This window comes from Neovison vison, chromosome X (genome assembly GCF_020171115.1).
Source record: "Neovison vison isolate M4711 chromosome X, ASM_NN_V1, whole genome shotgun sequence".
NCBI classification, from domain to species: domain Eukaryota; kingdom Metazoa; phylum Chordata; class Mammalia; order Carnivora; family Mustelidae; genus Neogale; species Neogale vison.
Window position 1 is genome coordinate 45,928,718 of NC_058105.1, and position 25,610 is coordinate 45,954,327.

At 39.3% G+C, this 25,610-nt stretch overlaps 1 protein-coding gene across 2 annotated transcripts; it reads left to right on the forward strand.

The window, feature by feature from the left end:
• The first annotated feature begins 863 nt into the window (after positions 1 to 863).
• TCP11X2 (t-complex 11 family, X-linked 2) lies at positions 864 to 25,311 on the forward strand. Of its 2 annotated transcripts, none has more exons than XM_044234948.1 (7): positions 864 to 977; positions 1,944 to 2,164; positions 3,116 to 3,252; positions 12,298 to 12,515; positions 12,612 to 12,793; positions 13,656 to 13,819; positions 25,079 to 25,311. In XM_044234948.1, the coding sequence occupies exons 1-7, from the start codon at positions 873 to 875 to the stop codon at positions 25,309 to 25,311; spliced, it is 1,260 nt and encodes a 419-aa protein (XP_044090883.1). In that variant the 5' UTR covers positions 864 to 872. The 2 variants fall into 2 exon arrangements, with proteins under 2 accessions (XP_044090883.1, XP_044090882.1); XM_044234947.1 differs by having other exon boundaries at positions 882 to 977; positions 1,974 to 2,164.
• Positions 25,312 to 25,610: the final 299 nt, after the last annotated feature.

The following is a 25,610-nucleotide window of genomic DNA, read 5'->3' on the forward strand; positions in this document are numbered from 1 at the left end:
TAGATAGAGGTATTTTGGAAGCAAAATCTCTGGAATTTGGTGACCAAGTAGATAAAATGTTTCAGGAGAAAGCAGTTAGAAGGACTCCAGTACACAGCAATTATGTATGTATTATCTCACAAATGGGATTGGTGTGTTGGGAGATGAACTTTGACTTTTTTTTGACATTTATCTTTGTAGTTGTTTGTAAAAGTTTTAACAAGATCATGTACATTTTTGTATTTTTTGAGGGAAAAGGATTAAGCTTTCTGTTTCCAAACAAGGAACAGGTTTGAATGGAGATGATAAGGGGTAATCAAGGAGGAATTTTTTTTCTTAGATTTCAAAATGAAAGAAAAAGAGCATCTAGTTGAACCTATAAGTCTATGGATATAGAAACTAAGGCACATGGCACTTTACCAATGAACGTTAACCATTCTCCCCAAAGGTAACCAGTATTCTGATTATTAACACCACAGATTATTTTGCTTGTTTTGAGGTTTTGTATATGGGAGTGTATAATATAAATTCTTTTTTTGTATGGAAAAAAAGAAACTAAGGCACACACTTATGTTTGATGCAAAACCAGGGCTAGAACTCAAGGGCTTAACTCCCTACCTAGTTCATGGTTCTTCCTACTGCAGGATGAGAGCTTCTCTGGAACCTTGAGATACCCTCCTGAGAGGATTTGGCTAACATCTTTGCATTTGACACTAAATTTAGTTTATTCATTCAAGAGCTAACTATAGTTCTTGGCATGGCAATTCAGTGATCTTTCATGATCCTAAATGCTATTTGGGATTTAAGAAATTATTATCCTGATTATGATCAGTTCTCTGGGTAAAGAGCAATTTGCTCATTTAAACATTTTTTACAGTTTGGAAGGCAGGTTCATGGAGACAATGTACAATGCTTTTTGGGACCATCTGAAGGAGCAACTATTGAGTACTCCCCCTGACTTCACCTGTGCTCTTGAACTTTTAAAAGAAGTTAAGGAGGTGAGTAACAACCCTCTCATTTGTGGATGTTAAGTTCCTGAACATACCAAATCTTTGGATTATTGATGATTATCAATATCTTAAGTTGCATAACACCTCCATGAACATGGTCCATTACTTAAATAGACCATCTAGAGAAGCTTTTTTTCTTTGCATGATATGAAGCTCAAAAGGTGATATGTTGCTATAATGGCACAGTATGTCATTCAATTAAAAAGATTTTCACTAATCACTTACTATGTTTTGTTTTTAAGAAGCAGATAAGTGAGTAAAGGATCTCTTGCCCACAAGGGCTTTTGAGCCAAAAGGCTTATACTTTTGAGTCAAAAGGCTATTTCCAGTGACCTTTAATGGTTCCTTTACTTATTTTATCTTAGATCTTTGATGTAAAAATAACCTAAAAATGTCTTTATTCCTTATTAAGAGTGCTTCAATCACCTTGTGGTGGTGTGTATTTTATATATTTTATATCCTGCACTTATTTTTATCACACTTATTTTTATTCATATTTTAATATCCTTATGATCAGAATATTATATAACACTGTTTTTATTACTGATACCAGTGAAGCCTTGAACTATAATTGGCCCCCAAACAGAAAGAGATAATAGTCTTTTTTTAAAAGATTTTATTTATTTGTTTGACAGAGAGAGAGATCACAAGCTGGCAGAGAGGCAGGCAGAGAGAGGGAGAGGGAAACAGGCTCCCTGCTGAGCAAAGAGCCTGATGTGGAACTCAATCCCAGGACCCTGAGATCATGGCCTGAGCCAAAGGCAGAGGCCTAACCCACTGAGCCACCCAGGTGCCCCAGAAAGAAATAATATTCTTCTATAAGAAATTTAGAGACCTATTTTCAAGACTTCCAAAAGACATAGACTAGGATGTCTTTGTTTCAAGAACGTTTTTTATTGGAGAGTTATTGGGTTTCTAAACAATTTGGCTCCAATGATTTTCTTCTATGGACAGATCTTGTTATCACTGCTATTACCACACCAGAACCGCTTAAGAAATGAGATTGAAGATGCTCTGGACATGGATCTCCTTAAGCAGGAATCAGAACATGGGGCCCTGGATGTCCCTCATCTCTCTAACTACATTCTCAATTTGATGACCCTCCTATGTGCACCAGTCCGCGATGAAGCTGTGCAGAAACTAGAAAGCATGACAGATCCTGTGCAGTTACTAAAGTGAGAAACGAAATATACTGTCCCAGAAATCTGCCTTAAACAACTATGTCAGAAAGCTCCCTCCCTGATACTGTGTTATAGCTCCTGCCTTGTTTAACTCTTCTATACTGAAGAACTGACTAATACCTTTTTTTGAAAGATTTTATTTATTTGACACAGAGAGATCACAAGTAGGCAGGGAGGCAGGCAGAGAGAGGGAGAAGCAGGCTCCCTGCTGAGCAGAGAGCCTAATGTGGAACTCGATCCTAGGACCCTGAGATCATGACCTGAGCCAAAGGCAGAGTCTTAACCCACTGAGCCACCCAGGCACCCCGGACTAATACCTTTCATTTTTCTCCCTAGACTATTGGCTTTTATTTTCCAAGGACAGACTCTCAAGGCCTTTTTGGTGATCTTCAGATCATTTGTACCCTTTTTAAGAAGTGATGCTAAGAGAGAGTACAATAATTCTTTCTTCCAGAGATTTCAAATAGCCTTTCCCCAAATGTTTTCCTATGTATCTTAACTTAAAGCCCACGAGGGGACATCAATGAAGATTATCCTTGTTTCACAGCTGGGAGAATCAAGACCCAGAAAAGTAAATAGTATGTCCAATTAGATAGAAATTTAATTATCATCATTCCAACTCCTTGCAGTTGGTTGCTAGGACTTTGGTCATTTTCCTTCCACTGAATACTCGTTCTGAGAAGATAGTGGCAATATTGGAAAGAGTTCTACACTGCTAACTAAAAGGACAGAAGACATATTTGTCCTTACCCCTGACAACAATGCACTCTGTGGCCATTGTCCCCTAACCACAGTGTTCTTATTTGTAAATTGAAGTTGGATTATTGTTTTTAAGGTCCATTTTAATTCTAAAATGCTGGAATTTTAGGAAATCTTGCTTGAGTTCTATCTCTCCACAATAGATTTCCTTTCATAGTGTAAATATTTTATTTCTCCTTATGACAGGGGTATCTTCCATGTTCTGGGCCTGATGAAAATGGACATGGTGAACTATACTATCCAGAGCCTTCGACCCTACCTGCAGGAATATTCTGTCCAGTATGAACAAGCTAAATTTCAGGAACTCCTTGATAAGCAGCCTGGTATGTTTAAAATTTAAGTGTGGTAGAGGGAGATTTCACCTTGGGTTTGCCTTCTTACAATGATAAAATATATTTTTAAATTTTCCTTTATTATGTTATGCTAGTCACCATACAGTATATCATTAGTTTTTTTTTAATTTTTAATTTTTTCAATGTAACAGTATTCATAATTTTTGCACCACATGCAAATCCGTGCCCTCTCCAATACCTACCACCTGGATCCCCCAACCTCCCACCCCCCGCCCCTTCAAAACCCTCAGATTGTTTTTCAGAGTCCATAGTATCTCATGGTTCACCTCCCCTTCCAATTTCCCTCAACTCCCTTCTCCTCTCCATCTCCCCTTGTCCTCCATGCTATTTGTTATGCTCCACAAATAAGTCAAACCATATGATAATTGACTTTCTCTGCTTGACTTATTTCACTCAGCATAATCTCTTCCAATCCTGTCCATGTTGCTACAAAAGCTGGGTATTAATCCTTTCTGATGGAGGCACACTACTCCATAGTGTATATGGACCACATCTTCCTTATCCATTCATCTGTTGAAGGGCATCTTGGTTCTTTCCACAGTTTGGCGACCGTGGCCATTGCTGCTATAAACATTGGGATACAGATGGCCATACATATGTACCATTAGTTTTTGTTTTCACTACATATGTACCATTTCACTACATATGTACCATTAGTTTTTGATGTAGTGTTCCATGATTCATGGTTTGTGTATAACACCCAGTGCTCTATACAATATGTGCCATCCTTAATACCCATAACCAGGCTAAACAATCCTCCCACACCCTCTAAAACCATCAGTTTGTTTCCTGGAGTCTATAGTCTTTCATGGCTCATCTCCCCCTCTGATTTACCCCCTCATCATTTTTCCCTTCCTTCTCCTAATGTCCATCATGCTATTCCTTATGTTCCACAAATAAGTGAAATCATATGATAATTGACTTTCCCTGCTTGACTTATTTCACTTAGCATAATCTCCTCCAGTTCCATCCATGTTGATGCAAAAGTTGGGTATTCATCCTTTCCGATGGCTGAGTAATATTCCATGTGTATATGGGCCTCACCTTTATCCATTTGTCTGTTGAAGGACATATCAGCTCTTTCCACAGTTTGGCTATTGTGGACATTGCCTCTGTGAACATTGGGGTGCATGTGGCCCTTATTTCCACTGCATCTGTATCTTTGGGGTAAATGCCCAGTAGTGCAATTGCTGGGTCATAGGGTAGCTCTAATGTAAACTTTTTGAGGAACCTCCACACTGTTTTCCGAAGTGTCTATATCAACTTGCGTTCCCACCAACAGTGTAAGAGTGTTCCTCTTTCTCCACAACAGCTCCAACATTTGTTTTTTTTTTTAAAGATTTTATTTATTTATTTGACAGAGAGAGATCACAGGTAGGCAGAGAGAGAGGAAGGGAAGCAGGCTCCCCGCTGAGCAGAGAGCCCAATGCGGGACTCGATCCCAGGACCCTGAGATCATGACCTGAGCCGAAGGCAGCGGCTTAACCCACTGAGCCTTGTTAATTTTTGTCATTCTAACTGGTGTAAGGTAGTATCTTAGTGTTGTTTTGATTTGAATTTCCCTAATGGCTAATGATGATGAACACTTTTTCATGTGTCTGTTAGATATTTCTATGTCTTCTTTGCAGAAATGTCTGCTCAAGTCTTCTTCCCATTTTTTGAATTGATTATTAGTTTTTTGGGTGTTGAATTTGAGAAGTTCTTTATAGATCTTGGATATCAGCCCTTTGTCTGTAGTATCACTTGCAAATATCTTCTCCCATTCTGCTGGTTGCCTCTTTGTTTTGTTGACTGTTTCCTTTGTTGTGCAGAAGCTTTTCATCTTGATAAAGTCCCAAACGTTTATTTTCACTTTTGTTTCCTTTGCCTCTGGAGACCCGTCTTGAAAGAAGTTTCTGTGGCTGGTGTTGAAGAGGTTCCTGCCTATGTTCTCCTCTAGGATTTTGAAGCATTCCTGTTTCACACTGCAGTTTTTTAGCCATTCTGAGTTTATCTTTGTATACAGTATAAGGGAATGGTTGAGTTTCATTCTACTGTATATAGTTGTCCTATTTTCCCAGCACCATTTATGCAAGAAACTGTCTTTTTTCCATTGGATATTTTTTTTCCTGCTTTGTCAAAGATTGTTTGACCATAGAGTTGAGGGTCCATATCTGAGCTCTCCATTCTGTTCCACTGGTCTATGTGTCAGTTTTTGTGCCAGTACCACACTGTCTTGGTGATCACAGCTTTGTAATATAGCTTGAAATCAGGCAATGTGATACCTCCTGCTTTTTTTTTTTTTTCATTTTCAACATTTCCTTAGTGATTGGGGTCTTTTCCAGTTCCATATAACTTTTAGGATTATTTGTTCCAGCACTTTGAAAAATGTCAATGATACTTTGATTGGGATGGCATTTAAAGTACAGATTGCTATGGGCAGCATAAACATTTTAACAATGTTTATCCTTCCAATCCATGAGCATGGAATGTTTTTCCATCTTTTGTGTCTTCTTCCATTTCTTTCATGAGTGTTTTGTAGTTCCTTGAGTATAGATTCTTTATCTCTTTGGTTGGGTTTATTCTAAGGTATCTTATGGGTCTTAGAGCTATTGTAAATGGAATATATTCTCTAATTTCCCTTTCTATAGGTACATTGTTTGTGTATAAGAAAGCAACTGACTTCTGTGCATTTATTTTGTATCCTCCCACATTACTGAATTGCTGTATGAGTTCTAGTAATTTGGGGATGGAGCCTTTTGGGTTTTCCACATAAAGTATGTCATCTGCAAAGAGAGAGAGTTTGACTTCTTCTTTGCCAATTTGAATACATTTTATTTCTTTCTCTTGTCTGATTGTTGTTGCTAGGACTTCTAGTACTATGTTGAATAATAGTGATGAAAGTGGGCATAGCTGTTGTGTTCCTAATCCCAATGGAAAGGCTCACAGCTTTCCCCCACAGAGATTGATATTCACTGTTGGTTTTCCATAGATGGATTTTATGAAGTTGAGGAATGTTGCCTCTATCCCTATACCCTGAAGAGCTTAATTACAAAAAGATGCTGCATTTTGTCAAATGCTTTGTCTGCAACAATTGAGAGGACCATGTGGTTCTCTCTTCTCTTACTTATGTGTTCTATCACATTGATTGTTTTGCCAGTGTCAAACCATCCTTGCATCCCAGGGATAAATGCCACCTGGTTGTGGTGGATAGTCCTTTTAGTGTGCTATTGGATCCTATTAGCTAGGATCTTGTTGAGAATGTTGGCATCCATATTCGTCAGGGATATTGGTCTGAAATTCTCCTCTTTGATAGGGTCTTTGCCTGATTTTGGGATGGACGTAAAGCTGGCCTCATAGAAAGAGTCTGGAAGTTTTCCTTCCATTTCCATTTTTTGAAACAGCTTCAGGAGAAGAGGTATTATTTTTCTTTTAATGTTTGGTAGAGTTCTTCAGGGACTCCAACAGGCCCTGGACTCTTGTTTTTTGGGAGGTGTTTGATCACTGCTTCAATCTCATCACTAGTTATTGATCTATTCAGGTTTTCCATTTTTTCCCATTTCAGTCTTCATAGTTTAGAAGTTTCTCAGAATGCATCCATTTCTTCCAGGTTGCTTAATTTATTGTCATATAGCTATTGATAATAATTTCTGATAATTATACTTATTTCCTTCATATTAGTTGTGATCTCTCCCTTTTCATTGATAATTTTATTAATTTGCGTCCTTTCTCTTTTCTTTTGGATAAGCCTGGCCAGTGGTTTATTGATCTTATTAATTCTTTCAAAGAACCAGTTTCTAGTTCCATTAATGAGTCCTACTGTTATTTCTGGTTTCTAATTCATTGATCTCTGCTTTAATCTTAATTATTTCCATTCTTGTCTGTGGATTAGGTTTAATTTGTTGTTGATTCTCCAGATCTTTAAGATGTAAAGGTAGTTTATACATTTGGGATTTTTCTATTTTTTAAAAAAATTTCTTTCCAGTGTTCCAGGATTTTTCTGTTTTCTTGAATGAAGCTTCAATGGCTATGTATTTCCCCCTTAGGACTGCCTTTGCCATATACCATATATTTTGGATTGATGTGTCTTTGTTCTCATTGGTTTCCATGAATTGTTTAAGTTTGCCTTTGATTTCCTGGTTGACCCAAACATTCTTCAGCAAGATGGTACTTGAGCTTCCAAGTATTTGAATTCCTTCCAAACTTCTTGTGGTTGAGTTCCAGTTTCAAAACATTGTAGTCTGAGAATATGCAGGGAATAATCTCAATCTTTTGGTATTGGTCGAGCCCTGATTTGTGATCCAGTATGTAGTCTATTCTGAATAAAGTTCCATGCATGCTTGAGAAGAATGAGTATTCTGTTGTTTTATGCTGGAATGTTCTGTATATATCTATGAGGTCCACTGGGTCCAGTGTGTCATTCAAAGCTCTTATTTCTTTTTTTATTTTTCTGCTTAGAACACCTGTGTATTGCTGAGAATGGAGTGTTGAGGTCTCCTACTGTTAATGTGTTCTTATCAATTTTTCTCTTTATTTTGGTTAACAGCTGGCTTATGTAGTTGGTTGCTTCATGTTGGGGGCATAGATATTTCCAATTATTAGTTCTTCTTGTTGGGTAGACCCTTTAAGAACTATGTAGTGTCCTTCTGTATCACTAATTAGTCTTTAGCTTAAAATCTAATTTGTCTGATATGAGAATCACTACTCCAGCTTTCTTTTGAAGTCTGTTGGTATGAAAGATGGTTATCCATCCCTTCACTTTCAGCCTGGGTACATCTTTAGGTTCAAAATGAGTCTCTTGTAGACAGCATGTGGATGGATCCTGTCTTTTTATCCAACTCTAACCCTGTGTCATTTTATGGGAACGTTTAGGCCGTTCATGCTGACAGGGATTATTAAAAGATATGATTTTATTGTCATCATGTTGCCTGTGCAGTCCTTTTCTCTATAGATTGTATTTGTTTATTTCTGTTCTATATCACTATTGGGATCTTTCTCCTTTTATAGAACACCCTTAATATTTCTTGCATGGCTGTCTTAGTGGTCACATATTATTTCAGTCTCTGCTTGTCCTGGGAACTCCTTATCTCTCCATCCATTCTGAATGACAGCCTTGCTGGATAAAGAATTCCTGGCTCCATGTTCTTCTCATTTAGTATCCTGGATATGTCTTTCCAGGCCTTTCTGGTTTACTAGGTCTCTGAAGACAGGTCTGACATTATTCTAACATTCCTCCCTCTGTACATAAGGAATCTCTCCCCCCTAACGCCCCTTAAAATGGTTTCCTTGGTTCTAAGATTTGTGAGTTTTACTATTACATACCTGGATGTCAATCTGATCTCCTTGATCTGAGGTGTGTTCTCTCTGCCTCTAGGACACAAATGCTTGTTTCATTCCCCAGATTAGGGAGGTTCTCAGCTATTTGCTCAAATATATCTTCTAGTCTTCTCCCTTTCTCCACACCCTCAGGGACCCCAATAATTCCAACATTGGAATGTTTCATGATGTCATTTATTTCTCTAATTCTGTTTTCATGGATTTTGAACTGTTTGCTCCAGGCCTCCTCCTGCTTCTTTTCTATCAGTTTGTCTTCCAGATCACCAATTCATTCTTCTGCCTCATTTACCCTGACTGCTAGAGTATCTAGATTAGATTGTATCTCATTGATAGCATTTTTAAGTTCTGCCAGATCCACTCTCGTTACTGCCCTTAGCAAATCTATGTTGCCATTAATAGTTTTCTCCAGACTGACTATTGCCTTCATAACTGCTACCCTGAAGTCTGTTTCTGACATCTTGCTTAGATCCATATCCATTAGATCTGTGGGAGAGAATATTGTCTCTGGGTCTTTTCTTTGTTGGGAGTTCCTCCTCCTAGTCATTCTGTTGAGTTGTATTTGAAGGGTATACAACCAAAAATATCAACCACAATCCAGGCAAGGTGCACCCTGGGAAGGTTTGGAGCAATTGGAAGTCACCATCAAAAAGAAAAGAAAAGCCAAGAAGAGACCTAAGACTAAGCTTTATAAAGTACAAAATCAAAAACAAAAAGACTGACAAAACAAACAAGCAAAAAACAAAACAAAACAAAGAAACCCAAAATAAAAATGGGGGTTGACAGGAAGGTGGCTATAATCCCTGATGTGGGCAAAGAAGGGTATTTCAATTTTTCCTGGGTGAATTTTGTTCTCTTTGTTAGAGAACTGTACTTCTCAGAGATACAGGGAAACTAAAACTGATATGTGTGTGTGTGCATGTATATGTGTATGCATATATATACAGAGAGAGAGAGAGAGAAAGAGAGAGAGTAGGAAAAAGGAGTCATTGAAGCTAATGTCTGTATATATATATAAAGAAAAAAGTATATGTATGAAAAAGTTCAAGTTAAAAAGTTACTATGGAATATGTTATATTAAACATCTAGTTGAAAAGATAAATAGGTTAAAAAACATGAAACATGAGAAAGAATTAAAAAAGAGAGAAAAGTTGTATTTAAAGAATAGACAGGCTGTGAGGCAAAACAATGAGGTTAATATACTGTTTTCCCTTAGTGTTGGTGTTTTACAGTTTTATGGGGACCCTGTGGTTGTTGTCCTCTTGTTCTTTCAGCTTGTCTCCTGGGGGGAGGGGGCTGCCACATTGCTTTTCAGTTAACCCTGCTTTGGCTGAGTTGCCCTGCCCCTTATCAAGGGGCTGGGCTCCATGGAAACTGGTTTTCCAGGCTTTTGTTCTCTGGAAGCTTTTGTCCTCTGGTGGCTTTTCTCACCTTTGCCTTTTCAGAGGGTCAGAGCGAAATAAACTGTCCGCACCTGGACCAGTGCCTCAGAGGGAAGCCACAGTCTGATCCTCCCTGAATCCTTCAGAACACACAGACACCCCTCTGCAAATGCCATTGAATACTGCAGCCTCCCACAGGTGATGTGTCCGTAGGGACCCTCTCAGTGGTCAACGAAGGCCCCAGCTTATCTCTATACCCCAGTGCCACCAAAACTGGGAGAGATCCCAGTGAAGGAAACCCGTGCCCCAGCCATTGCCATTCCTGGAACCATGGGCTCCAGTCCAAGCCGGGTCCTCTTGGTGGTAGCAGCAGGAGCTGCCAGTCCCAGAGACTGCTGACTCAAGTCTGCACCAGCTGGCAGGTGGCTGCTGCAGTGGATCCTAGGGCTGTGGGCTTAGGTCTGTGCCTGGAGCTACCTGGTCCCAATGTCTGCTCCTTAAGCCCCCTTGTTCTTTTTGAGTGCTGTTATCAGTCCCTTCCCATCTCACAACCACGGGTCTTTAAGCTATCACTGGTCCCCAAGTGCAGGGTGCTTTTGCACTGAGGTATTACTTTCCAGTGGCTAGCTTCTTGTGGTCCCCTGTGCCTTCCGTTTATGCTTTGACATCTGTCTGTGCAATCACAACTCCATCCTTCATACCTCTCAACTGATGATCCCCTACTACTGTATAATCTTACATCTTAGGCTGATTTCATGGGTGTTCAGAGTGGCTTGGCAGATACCTAACTAAATTAAGGGGACTGCTTGAAATGGAATCCCCCACTCCTCCACCATCTTGTCCTCCTCTCAATAAGATCTTTTCTAATTTTTGAATAAAATTTCTTTTTCTCCAAAGGAAAAAGATTTAATATAAAGATTTAAGATTCACATCATGATAAATAATCTAAAATTGAATACATTATTGTGATAAAATTTCAACTTCTGCATTTTTTCCCATTTAACTTATCTTGCTACCTTTTTTTCCCTATGTTTTTCTTTTACTTTCACCCCACCTCTCCCTGTCTATGGTTACATTGACAGATTCCATTCCTCTCCCCAGTAGTTTAGAAAGCCTACTCTTCCACAAGCTACAAGGATTAACACTAATTTTAACACATCCTTTACCTTTACCAACATCTAAGTAGTATCTGTAACCTTCCTTTCCCCTTCTCTCCACGTATTCTGTTCACAGTCCATCCTTCTGGGTAGAGATGTGGCATTTTAATTTCATTTCTCAAAGATTAATTGACCATAGAGTTGAGGGTCCATATCAGGGCTCTCTACTCTGTTCCACTGGTCTATGGTGTCTGTTTTTATGCCAGTACCATGCTGTCTTGGTGATCACAGCTTTGTAATAAAGCTTGAAATCAGGTAAGGTGATGCCGCCAGCTTTATTTTTGTTTTTCAACTTTTCCTTAGCGATTCGGGGTCTCTTCTGATTCCATACAAATTTTAGGATTATTTGCTCCAGCTCTTTGAAGAATGCCGGTGGAATTTTGATCGGAATGGCATTAAAAGTATAGATTGCTCTAGGCAGTATAGACATTTTAACAATGTTGATTCTTCCGATCCAAGAGCATGGAATGGTCTTCCATCTTTTTGTGTCTTCTTCAATTTCTTTCATGAGTGTTCTATAGTTCCTCAAGTACAGATCCTTTACCTCTTTAGTTAGGTTTATTCCAAAGTATCTTATGGTTCTTGGTGCTATAGTAAATGGAATCGATTCTCTAATTTCCCTTTCTGTATTTTCATTGTTAGTGTATAAGAAAGCCACTGATTTCTGCACATTGACTTTGTATCCTGCCACATTGCTGAATTGCTGTATGAGTTCTAGTAGTTTGGGGGTGGAGTCTTTTGGGTTTTCCATATAAAGAATCATGTCATCTGCGAAGAGAGAGAGTTTGATTTCTTCATTACCAATTTGGATACCTTTTATTTCTCTCTGTTGTCTGATTGCTGTTGCTAGGACTTCTAATACTATGTTGAACAAGAGTGGTGAAAGTGGGCATCCTTGTCTTGTTCCTGATGTCAATGGGAAGGCTGCAAGCTTTTTCCCATTGAGGATGATATTTGCTGTGGGTCTTTCATAGATAGATTTGATTTTACTCTTGCTGTGGGAGGAAGGTAATATATATTGTGAATAAAAGTTTCTTTTTTGAGTAAGAGGCAGTGAAAAATATTTCTCTAAGACAGAAGATCCTACAAAATAATATTTATTGACCAAGAGTATATCTTAAAACGTAGATTTTAGCCCTTATATATTCTCTTTTGTGTCATAGGTCTCCTTGATTGCACCACGAAATGGCTAACCAAAGCAGCAACAGACCTCACTTCATCATCTCCAAGTTCTCTTGGCTCTCCCAGCACCTCCAGTTTGGATCATTCACCTCCAAATTGGGCAACTAACAACTCAGAAATCCCCAATCCCACAATGGTGCTATACCAGGGTTACCTGAATCTTCTTCTTTGGGATCCTGACAATGATGATTTCCCTGAGGTAAGGATGTGTGTTAGAGCATTGCTTTTTTTGTTTTGTATTTAATGTCTCTACTAGAACCCTCCTCTCTTGACCTAGTCTTCCCTCTTTCAAAAGACTCTCCTGATGGATAGAATACGGCTACAGGAGATGGAGTCCCAGTTGTACCAGTTAACCATCCTGGCCTCCATCTTGCTAGTAGCCAGAAGTTTCTCTGGTAATGTTTTATTCAGCTCACCTGAATTTGTGAATAAACTGAAATGCATAACCAAGTCCCTGACAAAAGAATTTAACTCCAGGTAATCTTCATAGACAGATATTTTTTTAGAGTTGAAAATAATATATGGATTTTGGGACATAGGCAGATAATGTAATTATTGGTTATTTGTCATCACACACCACAAAAAGGACCCTGGGAACCACCTGCAATGATTGTTGGTGCCTTTTGATAAGTCATATTGAGGCTTGGGATAGAGAAAAATAAAACTTCTTCTCAAGAGGAGAGTGTGGAGGCTAGTTTACTACACAGCATTCATTATCATGTTTTCTAAAAATGAGTCATTACAAATTTGAATGGGTGACACTGGGTTTGTGTATGTATATTCAGAAGTTTATCAATTGATCATTAATATTAATTTATCGTCACTGCATGTAGGGTACCACAACCAAAATAAAAAGAGAAATCAGAAGTTTAGGTCTCTTAACTTATTTATAATTTAACTGATGAAATAGGAAAAACGCAACTATGGAAAATCCCCTAAGAAAATCTCATGGATTGCATGGAGCACTGGGTGTGGTGAAAAAATAATGAGTACTGTTTTTCTGAAAATAAATAAATTGAAAAAAAAATAATGAATACTGTTATGCTGAAAATACATAAATAAATTTAAAAAAAATATTTAAGGAACTAAAGTATACTGAGTGGGTTCAATCATAGACCTGAACCCTTGTCCAGTTTATCTTGTTTCTTTTTGAAATCTAAAATAGTGCTATATTTGTAAATTTGTTGTCACCTTGAGAGTAACAATGAAGGTTTTTAGTCTGTACATGGGTTCCTACTGTCTACTAGTGGTGGGGGCTTAGAGTGGACAACCTTCTGTTAGGGGCTCTCTGGGCTTTGACCCTATGCCAGGGCCATTCTGCTTTCTGTCCATTATCTAGGCCTCAAGAGACTATGGTGAGTGTGAGTGAACAACTGTCCTGGGAAATCCATCAAGGACTCAAAGACATGGACCTTACTGCCCTGAGCAGTGAAAACACATCATCTCTTAAAGGCCAACTCCAGAATATTGCCAAGAAAGAGAACTGTGTTCGTAACATCATTGGTAAGGGTCCCATAGTAGTGATAGGGAGGGGTGTCAAGAATGTTTAGGATGAGGAGGTAGACTTAACCTTGGAAGCCAGTTACTGACAAGCATGATTATTGGGAAAGTTTTTGGGATTTAGTTTTCTCATCTATAATATACAGGATTGAAATGGATCTCTTTCAGTTTGAAGAGTGAATGTATGGTTTTAAGGTGGACCTGCAGCTAAGATATGTACTTTGTAGGTGTGAAATACTGTCCTCCCAACCCTACCAAGTCATCCCTGGTCATTTTCTAGCTATAGTCCAAGATCTATGATGGAAAACCATTTGCTTTAAAAGTTATTGTGTGGGCTTCTACTTCTCTCCAAGGAACTGATACTGACTTAGGTTGTAGGACATATTCCATGCTGGAAAGGAAGCAGTGAACTTGGTGAGCTTTCTTCTAACTTTTGCATCTTAACAGTCTGATTTGGATGTAGGGCACTGGTTGCAATGTATGCCTGTTTTCCCCCCACATATATTTTATTTATTGAGGTATATTTCATACATGTCTTTTTAAAAAAATGTTAATTTCAGGGGTATAATTTAGTGATTCATCAGTTGCATGTAACACTCAGTGCTCATTACATCAAGTGCCCTCTTTAATGCTCATCACCCACTTACTCCATTCCCTCACCCACCTCCCCTTCAGCAACACTCAGCTTGTTCCCTATCATTGAGTCTCTTATGGTTTGACTCCTTGTCTTTTATGTTTTTTTTCTAAGAAATACAGTATTTATTTAGAATGAGTAAAGAAATCACATCAGAATATAACCAAGAAGGATTACAAATATAACACAATGAAAAAGAATAGCATATTTTAAAAATCAATTCCTTGAAACACTTCTGTAATACTTTTGTTTCCTAAATTATTTGGAAGCATAAGCTTATGAAAGTTTTTGATTATTTTCTGTTATAGAGTAAATAGAAAGTTAATTTCAATCTTCCTTAAAGGAAGTTTGATGGATTTTTATTTTTCTAGCATTGCCAAATACATTCTTGATTGAATAAAAAGTGTAGTGTGATTAGACTACAAGGAGAAAAAAATATTTTTTTTCCAGTTTAGTGGTATATTTATTTATTTATATTTATTTATTTATTTTTAAATTTTGTCTTTTTAAATTAAATTTATTTATTTTCAGCATAACAGTATTCATTATTTTCTCACCACACCCAGTGCTCCATGCAATCCATGCCCTCTATAATACCCAACACCTGGTACCCCAACATCCTACCCCCCGCCACTTCAAACCCCTGAGACTGTTTTTCAGAGTCCATAGTCTCTCATGATTTACCTCCCCTTCAAATTTCCCCCAACTCCCTTCTCCTATCTAACTCCCCATGTCCTCCATGCTATTTGTTATGCTCCACAAATAAGTGAAACTATATAATAATTGACTCTCTGCTTGACTTATTTCACTCAGCATAATCTCTTCGAGGTCCGTCCATGTTGCTACAAAAGTTGGGTATTGATCCTTTCTGATGGAGGCATAATACTCCATAGTGTATACGGACCACATCTTCCTTATCCATTCGTCCGTTGAAAGGCATCTTGGTTCTTTCCATAGTTTGGCGACCATCGCCATTGCAGTTATAAACATTGGGGTACAGATGGCCCTTCTTTTCACGACATCTGTATCCTTGTGGTAAATACCCAGGAGTGCAATTGCAGGGTCATAGGGAAGTTCTATTTTTAATTTCTTGAAGAATCTCCACACTGTTCTCCAAAGAGGCTGCACCAGCCTGCATTCCCAACAACAGTGTAAGAGGGTTCCCCTTTCTCCACATCCCCTCCAACACATGCTGTTTCCTGTCTTGTTAATTTTGGCCATTCTAACTGGTGTAAGGTGATATCTCAATGTGGTTTTAATTTGAATCTCCCTGAGGGCTAGTGATGATGAACATTTTTTCATGTGTCTGATAGCCATTTGTGTGTCTTCATTGGAGAAGTGTCTGTTCATATCTTCTGCCCATTTTTTGATATGATTGCCTGTTTTGTGTGTGTTGAGTTTGAGGAGTTTATTGTAGATCCTGGATATCAACCTTTTGTCTGTACTGTCATTTGAAAATATCTTCTCCCATTCTATAGGTTGCCTCTTTGTTTTTTTGACTGTTTCCTTTGCTGTGCAGAAGCTTTTGATTTTGATGAAGTCCCAAAAGTTTATTTTCGCTTTCATTTCCTTTGCCTTTGGAGACATAACTTGGAAGAAGTTGCTGTGGCTGATATCAAAGAGATTACTGCCTATATTCTTCTCTAGGATTCTGATGGATTACTGTCTCACATTGAGGTCTTTTATCCATTTTGAGTTTATCTTTGTGTATGGTGTAAGAGAATGGTCAAGTTTCATTCTTCTACATATAGCTGCCCAGTTTTCCCAGCACAATTTATTGAACAGACTGTCTTTTACCCACTGTATATTTTTTTCCTGTTTGTCGACGATTAATTAACCATAGAGTTGAGGGTCAATATCTAGGCTCTCTACTCTGTTCCACTGGTCTATGTGTCTGTTTTTATGCCAGTACCATGCTGTCTTGGTGACCATAGCTTTGTAATAAAGCTTGAAATCAGGTAACGTGATGCCCCCAGTTTCATTTTTGTTTTTCAACATTTCCTTAGCGATTCAGGGTCTCTTCTGATTCCATACAAATTTCTGGATTATTTGCTACAGCTCTTTGAAGAATACTGGTGGAATTTTGATCGGAATGGCATTAAAAGTATAGATTGCTCTAGGCAGTATAGACGTTTTAACAATGTTTATTCTTCCAATACAAGAGCATGGAATGGTCTTCCATCTTTTTGTGTCTTCTTCAATTTCCTTCATGAGTGTTCTGTAGTTCCTCGAGTACAGATCCTTTACCTCTTTGGTTTGGTTTATTACGAGGTATCTTATGGTTCTTGGTGCTATAGTAAATGGAATCGATTCTCTAATTTCCCTTTCTGTGTTTTCATTGTTAGTGTATAAGAAAGCCACTGATTTCTGCACATTGACTTTGTATCCTGCCACGTTGCTGAATTGCTGTATGAGTTCTAGTAGTTTGGGGGTGGAGTCTTTTGGGTTTTCCATAAAAAGAATCATGTCATATGCAAAGAGAGAGAGTTTGATTTCTTCATTGCCAATTTGGATACCTTTTATTTCTCTCTGTTGTCTGATTGCTGTTGCTAGGACTTCTAATACTATGTTGAACAAGAGGGGTGAAAGTGGGCATCCTTGTCTTGTTCCTGATCTCAATGGGAAGGCTGCAAGCTTTTTCCCTTTGAGGATGATATTTGCTGTGGGTCTTTCATAGATAGATTTGATGAAGTTCAGGAATGTTCCCTCTATCCGTATACTTTGAAGCATTTTAATCAGGAACAGATGCTGGATTTTGTCAAATGCTTTTTCTGCATCAATTGAGAGGACCATGTGGTTCTTCTCTCTTCTCATATTAATTTGTTCTATCACATTGTTTCAGTTGCCAGTGTTGAATCATCCTTGTAGCCCAGGGATGAATCCCACCTGATCATGGTGGATAATCTTTTTAATGTGCTGTTGGATCCTGTTGGCTAGGATCTCGTTGAGAATCTTAGCATCCATATTCATCAGTGATATTGGTCTGAAATTCTCCTTTTTGGTAGGGTCTTTGCCTGGTTTGGGGATCAGGGTAATGCTGGCTTCATAGAAAGAGTCTGGAAGCTTTCTTTCTGCTGCAATTTTTCGAAACAGCTTCAGGAGAATAGGTGTTATTTCTTCTTTGACAGTTTGGTAGAATTCCCCAAGGAATCCATCAGGTCCTGGGCTCTTGTTTTTTGGGAGGTTTTTGATCACCGCTTCAATCTCGTTACTAGATATTGGTCTATTCAGGTTGTTGATTTCATCCTGTTTCAGTTTTGGGAGTTTATAGTTTTCCAGGAATGCATCCATTTCATCAAGGTTGCTAAGCTTATTGGCATATAACTGTTGATAATAACTTCTAATGATTGTTTGTACTTCCTTGGTGTTAGTTATGATCTCTCCCTTTTCATTCATAATTTTATGAATTTTGGCTTTCTCTCTTTTCTTTTGGATTAGTGTGGCCAGTGGATTGTTGATCTTATTCATTCTTTCAAAAAACCAACTTCTAGTTTCATTGATACGTTCTACTGTATCTTTGGTTTCTATCTCATTGGTCTCAGCTCTAATCTTGATGATTTCCCTTCTTATGTGTGGAGTTGGTTTGATTTGTTGTTGATCCTGCAGTTTTTTAAAGTGCAGAGACAGCTTGTGTGTTCTGGATTTTTCAATTTTTTGAGGGATGCTTGGATGGCTATGTTTTTCCCCCTTAGGACAGCCTTTGATGTATCCCATAGGTTTTGGACCAAAGTGTCTTCATTCTCCTTGGTTTCCATGAATTGTTTCAGTTCTTCTTTGATCTCCTGGTTGATCCAAGCATTCTTTAGCAAGGTGGCCTTTAGCTTCCAGGTGTTTGAGTTCCTTCTGAACTTTTCCTTGTGATTGAACTCCAGTTTCAAAGCATTGCGATCTGAGAATATGCAGGGAATAATCTCAGTCTTTTGGTACCAGTTGAGTCCTGATTTGTGACCCAGTATGTGGTCTATTCTTGAGAAGGTTCCGTGTGCACTTGAGAAGAATGAGTATTCTGTTGTTTTAGGGTGGAATGTTCTGTATCTATCTATCAGGTCCATCTGGTCCAATGTGTCATTCAATGCTCTTGTTTCTTTATTGATTTTCTGCTTCAGTGATCTGTCTAATTCTGAAAGAGGCGTGTTAAGATCTCCTACGATTAGTGTATTCATATCAATATGACTCTTTATCTTGATTAACAGTTTTCTTAAGTAATTGGCTGCTCCCATATTGGGAGCATAGATATTTGCAATTGTTAGATCATCTTGGTGGATAGTTCCTTTAAGGATTATGTAGTGTCCTTCTGTATCTCTGTCTACAGTCTTTAGTTTGAAGTCTAATTTATCTGATATGAGAATTGCTACCCCAGCCTTCTTTTGAGTCCCATTGGCATGAAAGATGCTTCTCCACCCCTTCACTTTCAGTCTGCGTGTATCTTTAGGTTCAAAATGGGTCTCTTGTAGACAACATATGGATGGGTCCTGTCGTTTTTTCCAATCTGCAACCCTGTGCTGTTTTATGGGTGCATTTAGGCCATTCACATTGAGAGTGATTATTGATAGATACGTTTTTATTGACATCGAGTTACCTTTGAAGTCTTTCTTTCTGTAGACTGTCTCTATATTTCTGTTCAATGCTATTCTTGGGATTTTTCCTCTTTTATAGAACCCCCCTTAATATTTCCTGCAGTGCCGGCTTGGTGGTTGCATAGTCTTTCAAGCCTTGCCTGTCTTAAAAACTCTTTATCTCTCCATCCATTTTGAATGTCAGTCTTGCTGGATAAAGTATTCTTGGATGCATGTCCTTCTCATTTAGTGCTCTGAATATATCTTGCCAGCCTCTTCTGGCTTGCCAGGTCTCTGTGGACAGGTCTGATGTTATTCTGATGGGCTTTCCTCTGTAAGTAAGGAGCCTCTTTGTCCTATCAGATTTCAAGAGATTATACCTACAATTATAATCCCTCAATTTGACTATCAGGTGTCGTGATGTTTTTTGGATTGTATAATCTTGGGTGGAGTCCGTTCAGCCTCTAGTACATGAATGCTGATTCCATTCGTGAGATTGGGAAAATTTTCATGAAAACTTGTTCCACTATATCTTCTAGACTTTTTCTTTCTCCTCCCCTTCAGGGATTCCAATAATTCTGACGTTGGAATGCTTCATGGCATCATTTATTTCCCTGATTCTGCTTTCGTGGTTTCTAAGCTGTTTGTTCCAGGCTTCCTCCTGATCCTTTCTGTTTGTCCTCCAGATCACTAATTCTATCTTCTGTCTCAGTTACCCTAGCTTTGAGAGAGTTTAGATTAGATTGGAACTCATTGAGAGCATTGTGAACCTCCTCCCTGTTAGCTTTAAGCTCTGCCCTAACATTGTGAACATCATCCCTTGTAGCTTTCACCTCGGCCCTAATCAATTCTGTTTGGTCATCCATTGCTTTCTCCAACCTAGCTATTGCCTGGATAATTGTTAGCCTGAATTCTCTTTCCGACATATTGTCTATGTTGATAGCTGTTAGCTCTGTTGCAGAAGGTCCATCCTCTGTATATTTCTTCTGTTGGGCATTCCTCCTTCGACTCATTTTGGTGGGAGATGACTGAACAGATGTAGCTGGATGTATTAACCATGATGCAGTCAAGGTGCACCCTGGAACAGTTCTGAGCAATCAGGATTCCCCACCCAAACGAGAGACAAAAGAAAAGAAAATGAAAAAGAAAAAAAAAAGAGATAGAGAGACAAGAAAGAAAGGGAAGATGAAAGAGAAGGTTCAGACCAATTGGGCCCCAAGGTAACATTTATGAAGTAGACAAAAACAGACAAACAAAAAGACTGATAAAAGTATATGACAAGATATCTCAATGTGGTCTTAATTTGAATCTCCCTGAGGGCTCATGATGATGAGCTTTTTTTCATGTGTCTGATAGCCATTTGTATGTCTTGATTGGAGAAGTGTCTGTTCATATCTTCTGCCCATTTTTTTATGTGTTTGCCTGTTTCGTGTGGGTTGAGTTTGAGGAGTTCATTATAGATCCTGGATATCAACCTTTTGTCTGTACTGTCATTTGCAAATATCTTCTCCCATTCCGTGGGTTGCCTCTTTGTTTTTTTGACTGTTTCCTTTGCTGTGCAGAAGCTTTTGATTTTGATGAAGTCCCAGAAGTTTATTTTCGCTTTTGTTTCCTTTGCCTTTGGAGACGTATCTTGAAAGAAGTTGCTGTGGCTGATATCAAAGAGATTACTGCCTATATTCTCCTCTAAGATTCTGATAGATTCCTGTCTCACGTTGAGGTCTTTTATCCATTTTGAGTTGATCTTTGTGTATGGTGTAAGAGAATGGTCGAGTTTCATTCTTCTACATATAGCTGTCCAGTTTTCCCAGCACCATTTATTGAAGAGACTGTCTTTTTTCCACTGTATATTTTTTCCTGTTTTGTCGAAGATTAATTGACCATAGAGTTGAGGGTCCATATCAGGGCTCTCTACTCTGTTCCACTGGTCTATGTGTCTGTTTTTATGCCAGTACCATGCTGTCTTTGTGATCACAGCTTTGTAATAAAGCTTGAAATCAGGTAAGGTGATGCCGCCAGCTTTATTTTTGTTTTTCAACTTTTCCTTAGCGATTCGGGGTCTCTTCTGATTCCATACAAATTTTAGGATTATTTGCTCCAGCTCTTTGAAGAATGCCGGTGGAATTTTAAACCACATTGAGATATCACCTTACACCAGTTAGAATGGCCAGAATTAACAAAACAGGAAACAACATGTGTTGGAGAGGATGTGGAGAAAGGGGAACCCTCTTACACTGTTGGTGGGAATGCAAGTTGGTGCAGCCTCTTTGGAGAACAGTGTGGAGATTCCTCAAGAAATTAAAAATAGAGCTTCCCTACGACCCTGCAATTGCACTCCTGGGTATTTACCCCAAAGATACAGATGTCGTGAAAAGAAGGGCCATCTGTACCCCATTGTTTATAGCAGCAATGGCCACAGTCGCCAAACTATGGAAAGAACCAAGATGCCCTTCAACGGATGAATGGATAAGGAAGATGTGGTCCATATACACTATGGAGTATTATGCCTCCATCAGAAAGGATGAATATCCAACTTTTGTAGCAACATGGACGGGACTGGAAGAGATTATGCTGAGTGAAATCAGTCAAGCAGAGAGAGTCAATTATCATATGGTTTCACTCATTTGTGGAACATAACCAATAGCATGGAGGACAAGGGGCGTTAGAGAGGAGTAGGGAATTTGGGTAAATTTTAAGGGGAGGTGAACCATGAGAGACTATGGACTCTGAAAAACAGTCTGAGGGGTTTGAAGTGGCGGGGGGGTGTGAGGTTGGGGTACCAGGTGTTGGGTATTATAGAGGGCACAGCTTGCATGGAGCACTGGGTGTGGTGAAAAAATAATGAATACTGTTTTTCTGAAAATAAATAAATTGGGGAAAAAAAAGTATATGACAAGAGAAAAAAAATATATGCAAATAAAGGAAGAACCTCGTCAAAAAGAAGCCCAAGTGTAAGATTTATATACTATCAGGACAAACACAAAAACACAGAAACACTTGTGGAAGAAAAAGATGGGAGAGTGGTTATAAATTCTCAGTGTGTGTGAGGAAGGTTGTTTTGATTCTTCCTGGATGTATCTTGATATCTTTGTTAAAGGACTCAACTTTCCTAAGATAAAGGGGGATTAAAAATTAGTTTACCTATAGGGATAGTATTGATTGGTGAAAGGGGATTACTTTGAAGTTTAACTCTATATGAATATTAGAAGATAAAAGTAAAAAGGAATAAACTTGACTAAACTAAACTAAAATTAAGAAAAAAGAAGGAATTCAAAAAATAGAAATGCAAAAGAAAAACATAGGTGTATGTATCAAAAAGTTCAGGTTAGAAGGTTATTACAGAATTTGATGTACCGGACAGCTCGCTGTGATGGTTATTAGGCTAAAAAAATTACCTATATATAAAAAAAATGAACCAGAATAGTGGGAATGAATGAAAAATAGAAGTTTTCCTACAAAGTAGTGGTTGTTCTCTTGTAGTCCTTTTTTTGTTTTCCTCTTTTTTTTTCTTTCTTCGTTTGTTTTCTGTGGGAGGGGTCTGCCATGTGGGTTTTCAGTCAGTGATGATCCCTGACTTAAGTCCTCCCACCCCCCTCAAGGGAGTGGGCTCTGAGGAAACTGGTTTTTTTTTTTTTTTTCAGGCTTTTGTTCTCTGGCGGTTTTTATGTTTGTTCACTTTTTTTTTCCTCACTTTGACTGTTTTTTGATAGTTTTTGTAGTTTTAGAGGAACACAAACCGCACCCTGATCTCCCTCTCAGAGAGAAGCCTCAGTCTGGCTGCAGAGCCTAAATAAGTTCCCCCTTGGCCGCTGGCAGAGCAGGTTCCAAGTCTCAGTCCCTGGGGATGCAGGATCTTTTGCTTGTACCCAAAGCCAAGGCAGTGGCCGGCTGTTTGGGCAGCTCTAGACCACCAGAGAGGTTCCAAGCAGCAATCGCACTGAGATTTTCCCGCTGGCCCGGGCTGGGAGTGCCTTGCTCTTTCTGGGTCTAAGAGCGCCTGGCTTGCGCACACCAATTTCAGGGAAGGCTGAGGTTCATGCGCGGGTCTCAGGCTCTGAGAACGGGGCGCAGGTATGAGAGCACCAGGCTGGGCTTTCACGCACCTCTCTGTGGGGAGAGTTTGGTGCAGGCTCTGAAACAATGGCGCATATCAAAGGGCACCAGCTGGGCCTTTATACCTCTCTCAGAGGAGTATCTCAGGCTCTATAGCAGGGCTAGAGTGTTCTGCGACCTGGCATGGCTCCCATCCCCTCACAGGAAACGGACCCCACGTGTTCTCGGGCTCGCTGGTGGCTTAGGGACCAAGAGCTGGTTTCTCTGCCACACTCTCTCTGCCTCAGCGCCAGGGGAGGCTGTCCTGGGACAGGGGACTTAAGCCCCTGTCCCTAGCCATCCGGATTCCCACAATTTCCCCCCCGCGATCCTTTGCTCTTTTGGAGTGCTTTCAACCAGTCTCCCAAGTTAGTGCTGGTCCCCAGTCGCAGGGCACTCTCGCTCGTATTGGGGTATTACTTTCCAACTGGTCACCTCCGGTGGCTCCCTTCCCCTTTTGCTTATCTTCCAATATCAGTCCCCGTTCCCATTCTGCTTTACTTGCCCACTGGTGTCTTCTCCCCCTGTAGAGATCCAGACATGTATAATTCTGATCTCAGGCTGATTTCATGGGTGATAGGAGTTCTTTGGTAGGTAATCAGCTCACTTTGGGGTACAAGTTGAAAAGGCACCTCCTCCTACTTCCCCGCCATCTTGTACCCCCTTTTTTTATCTTTTTAAATTTTCCTTCCCTTCCTCATGTTCATCTGTTTTTTTCCTTAAATTCCACATACAAGTGAAATCATATAATAATTGAAATTCTCTGACTTATTTTGCTTAGCATAATACCCTCCAGTTCCATCCATGTCATTGCAAATGGCAAAATTTCATTTTTTTGATGGTTGAGTAATATTTCATTGCCAAGGGAGAAACAGTTTCCCTTTTGAGCAAGAAGCCTGATGCAGGACTCTATCGCTGGGTCCTGGAATCATGATTTGAGCTGAAGGCAGATGCTTAACTGACTAAGCCATGCAGGCGACCCTAACATACAGATCTTCAATGACAATTTGATGAATTTGGCAAATGTATGGGTGCACAATGCCTCACCCCCATTGAGATATGGAACTTATCATTACTCACAAAGTGTTCTTGTGCTTCACCCAGACAGTCCTGCACCATTCCCTATCCCACAACCACTGTTCTGATTTATCATCATAGATTGGTTTGGCTATCCTAGAATTGCACATAAATGGAATCATGCATTATGTTCTGTTTTGTATTTAGCCACTTTCACTTAACATAATGTTTTAGAGATTCATCCATGATTGTTGCAGAGATCTGTGGTTCCTTCCTTTTTATTGTTGAGCAGTGTTCCAGCGTATGAATATACCACCATTTCTTTAGCCATCTGTCTGTTGGTTTGGGTTGTTTCAAGTTTGGGGCCATTATGAATAGAGCTTCTTATTTATTTATTTATTATTTAATTTCTTTTCAGTGTAACAGAATTCATTGTTTATGCACCACACCCAGTGCTCCATGCAATTAAGTGCCCTCCATAATACCCATCACCTGGCTCCCCCAGCCTCCCACCCCCTTGCCCCTTCAAAACCCTCAGATTGTTTTTCAGAGTCCATAGTTTCTCATGGTTCATCTCCCCTTCCAATTTCCCTCAACTCCCTTCTTCTCTCCATCTCCCTATGTCCTCCATGTTATTTGTAATGTATGCCCTTTTAACATCAGGTGCAATATCTGAGATCCTCTTGTTAGGTCAGTGCATACCAGGAGCTCACTTAAAACCACACAATCTTATGAACATCCAGAAATTTGCTAGCTGAATATCTTTTGATCATGCATTGTTTTTGTGAGCTTGATAGCATCCCCTTCTCCAAAATGAAGCAAACAAATCTTATTTATACAGTTTATCCAAATGAATGGGTAGGTCATTGAATATCTTAGTTAACTTTCATGAGCAGAGAGTACAAGAGCATTGTGAATGTCTCCTGAAACCTCTTTGATCTTCCCCCTTTTCCTTGCTCACAGATCAGCGAATCCGTTTGTTTCTCAAATGTTGCTTGGTTCGTGGCATGCAAGAGTCTTTGCGAGACTTCCCTGGAGGCCTTAGTCTCATTGAAGGAGAACTGGCTGAACTAGGCTGGAAGTTTTTCAATTTGATGCATCACAATCAACAGGTATTTAGCCCCTACTATGCTGGAATCCTGAGAAATATCATCCCTCCAGCCCAGGCACAAGAAACAGAAATGGAGTCTGTCTGATAATGCTGGACCCCAGCTATGGCAACAGGGACCCAGGAGAGAGGGCTCAGCATGTTCCTGGGATGACATCACCTGTGGCCAGGAGAGCAGCTAGACCTCTTCCTCACTACATCCAGGACACAGAGATGAAGGGTTCAAGAAAGTAACACCGACTGGTTCAATCTCCTTTATTAATAAACTTCCAAGCTGCAAGAAAACATCATTTCCTTTTGTGCTGCAACTGAATCTAGATTCTGTATTCTTATATTATAATTATCTGAGAAGTCAGCAGACCCTCAGTTTTCCTTTTACTGACTGAT